This window comes from Pseudomyrmex gracilis, unplaced genomic scaffold (assembly GCF_002006095.1).
Source record: "Pseudomyrmex gracilis isolate BER0280 unplaced genomic scaffold, ASM200609v1 scaffold_586, whole genome shotgun sequence".
NCBI lineage: Eukaryota > Metazoa > Arthropoda > Insecta > Hymenoptera > Formicidae > Pseudomyrmex > Pseudomyrmex gracilis.
The window spans coordinates 55,702-58,933 of NW_018021170.1; the positions used below are offsets into that span (position 1 = coordinate 55,702).

At 42.2% G+C, this 3,232-nt stretch overlaps 1 protein-coding gene across 1 annotated transcript; it reads left to right on the top strand.

Annotated features, from left to right (window-relative positions):
- The first annotated feature begins 833 nt into the window (after window positions 1–833).
- On the top strand, window positions 834–2,932 carry LOC109861117. The gene is made up of 3 exons (XM_020440635.1): window positions 834–935; window positions 1,013–2,134; window positions 2,912–2,932. The coding sequence occupies exons 1-3, from the start codon at window positions 834–836 to the stop codon at window positions 2,930–2,932; spliced, it is 1,245 nt and encodes a 414-aa protein (XP_020296224.1).
- The last annotated feature ends 300 nt before the right edge of the window (window positions 2,933–3,232 follow it).

Below are 3,232 nucleotides of genomic sequence, written 5' to 3' on the forward strand. Positions count from 1 at the left end.
TGTTTCCGCGGTGTCTCGGACTACGACGACGGTAGCCGCACTTGTGATGTTGATCCGCGAATCAGTGTCACTGTCACCGTCACTAGCACTATTACGTGAGATGGCCCAGTCTTCACCTCCACACTGAAGACCAAGCCAACATGTTACGTAGAGGGACCCGGATGGTTGATCCGCGCATCCGCATCGACTACATGGAGATGCCATGTTGTAAAATAAATGTTTAGTAACACAAAGAAAAATTTCTCCGTCGTTCGCAAGTAATAGCGAAGAACTAACTCGGTGGTGAAGTGTGAAGTTTCGAAAAATCCGTCCCGAAAGGAAGAAGGGAATAAAGAAATTCGCGGTTTAGCATAAATTTGACACCAGGAATTAAAATTAAACTCGGATGAAATCGTAGTCGAGTCAGTTTACTCCGCGACTAAAGTAAAATATGTATAGGCAACACAGCGTAGGAACACGACGTTGCAGAAAATAATGTAAAATATTATCTTACAGGGTAAAAATTTTACTGTTAAAAATTGCCGTATGTAATGCGTGGGATGGGACCGAAGGACAAGAATTCAGGATTCGAAGGTTTCAACATAATCCTGGCATATAGTTCGAGAAACAGGGCGAGATGTACCGTTCTTCCAAGGAATGGAAGCTCGCAATAAGATTAGACGTAACTTCTATATATAGTAGACTAGAACAGTTGCGAAAAATGTTGGATAGTTCCAGAGACTTGTGCGACAACGAGAAAATATTTAGTTAACAATAAGGAGTTCTGCGACAGTTTTTCTGGCGAGTTACGGCAAAAGGAATTCAAGGTCAGTATATTAGTAGGAAGAATAAAAATGATAGTAGGAACACCGACGCGCAGTCGCAGAGGTCTAGTGAACGCAGTCGGTTCTGTGGCCAAAGTGTTATTTGGCACTATGGACGCAGAAGACGAGAAAGTAATCTCGGAGCAGCTGCAATTGATANGAAGTAAACAGGCCGTGTTGCAGCATACTATGAAAAAACTCAATTACAGGTAGTTAATGCCACGATTGCTCACGTAGACGATGTAGAAAATATTATAGAAAGAAATGAGAATAGGCTGCGTGAAGCAGTAGAAAAAATAACTCAAAAAGTTGATGACTACGCACAACAGCAAGAGCTGAGGGACTATTTCCTTGAGCTAGGCAGTTTACTGTCAGAGATGGAACTCGATGCCGAGGAAATAATTGAGTACGTTACCGACGTGCACACTAAGTTTGAAAAATTAGAAATAGTGCCACTTGAACAAATTATACATAGCCTGAAGGAAGCGAATAATCAATTCATGCGGGACCTGCGTTTTCCTTTTGCCGTGACTCTGGAAAACTGGTTAGAGATAAAAAGGTTTGTCACGGTTAGTGTTTATTGCAAGGATTCGAGTATATTTACGGTTGTTAAATTTCCATTGATCAGTTCCGGTAGTTACAACGTGTACAGGGTAATACCCTTACCGGTACATGAACGAGACAACGTGTTCGCGGCGGTGCGAGTCAAGCACCCGGTAGTATCAATAGACACCAAACGCCAAACGTACTTTATACTTAGCGAAACACAATGGAGTAGTTGTATAAGCGTACAAGAACGCTATGTGTGTAAAAACGTGGATTCAATGTATCGGTTCTCGCAGAGAGCGCCCTGCGAATTACAAATGTTTGTAAACGAAGATGGTAAATACGAAGACTGTGAAATCGACCACGTGGTTTCCAACCAAACTATATGGGTGCGATTAACAAAGGCGCGCGTATGGTTGTTCTCGACCTTGAAAGAAGAAACTTTACGAGTTACGTGCAAAAATAGGTCAGAAAGAATGGAGGTCATATCCGGAGTCGGGGAAATAGAGCTGCCGGAGCAATGCAAGTTGACCACAGCAAGTATTATAGTGCGAACTAATCAAGTAGTTAAGGGCGTGGCAATAAATACGTTCTTACCGCGTTTTAATATCACGGCACCAAGAAAAAGGGAACATGCGGAAAGTAACGGCATGGAATTAGAAAATGTAACACGGAACCAAGCGCAGTTGCGATCGTTAGAAGAACAGTTGACACGACTAACGAAAGAAAATGATCTTGTTAATTACACATTTTATAAGCAGCCGCACTTTATTATCCCGACTTTGGTAAGCGTAACCTTGGTTATTGTAACAATCGCGAGTTTGTATTTTGGGTTACGAAAAAGAAAACTCCAAGCTAAACAAGAGATAGTCAGTCTTCGAGATATAAAGCTAAGTGCTCGACAGCTCGGGCACGCGGTGCCCGAGTTTTAAATTTTAGTGTAGTAAACGGAAAATGGCGGTACATTTTCCTTCTTTTAAGAAGAGGAGAAAATGTTGTGAAATCTAGTTTGATTTCGTACGGGCCATTGAGCAATTGCGGAAGGTACGCATCATTGCTCAATCGACCCGAATTTATTTGAAAAAGCAACAAGCAGCATTTCCTGGTAAATGGAATCTGCTTGTTGAGCGTAGAGTTAAGACGCGGCACGCAACGTCAGCGGTAGCAGTTAGATTGCTAAATTGCTGAGTGGTCGCGATCGATCCCTTTAAAAGATCGATCGCAAGCAACAACAGACAGATCGTGAGTAGCTGTTGACAATACTGTGTAGCTCCGAGTCCATCCGGAGAGTTTACCGCAGTAAAGCAACAGCTAAGTGCCAGTGTAAAGCGTGCGTTAATTGTACAGTAAATAGTAATAAACTACGCCAGTTTTTATTACAAGAATCTTTTTCTTCACCAAGTCCTTCATCTTCCTCGATCACAACACCACGTAGAGATGAGCCGGAGCTTCCTCCTCCCCCTCCTCCATCAGCCGGTGATTCCGGTAAATAAACTATTTAAATATTTAAACATTATGAGAAATATATAAAAATAGTGTATATGTTTATAATAATTTTCCAGATGATGAAGACGTACGCGTAGTACTGCATATACAACACGCACCGAAAATGGAAAATGAACAACAATAAGAAGCGGAAGAGGAGCGTGAATTTTCCATATGAAATACGGAGAAGACTGATAGAGGAAGAGCTCGCCGATGTTTTTGAGAGAGAAACGCTACATTTGTCGGACAGAGAAAATAATAACGCCGACAGCGACAACGATGACAATGACAATGCTGACGATGACGACAGTGACGACGACGACGACGACGACGACGATGACGGCGACGAAGCCGAGGAAAACGGGGAAAAGATTGGCGAGAACAATAATGAAGAAAAG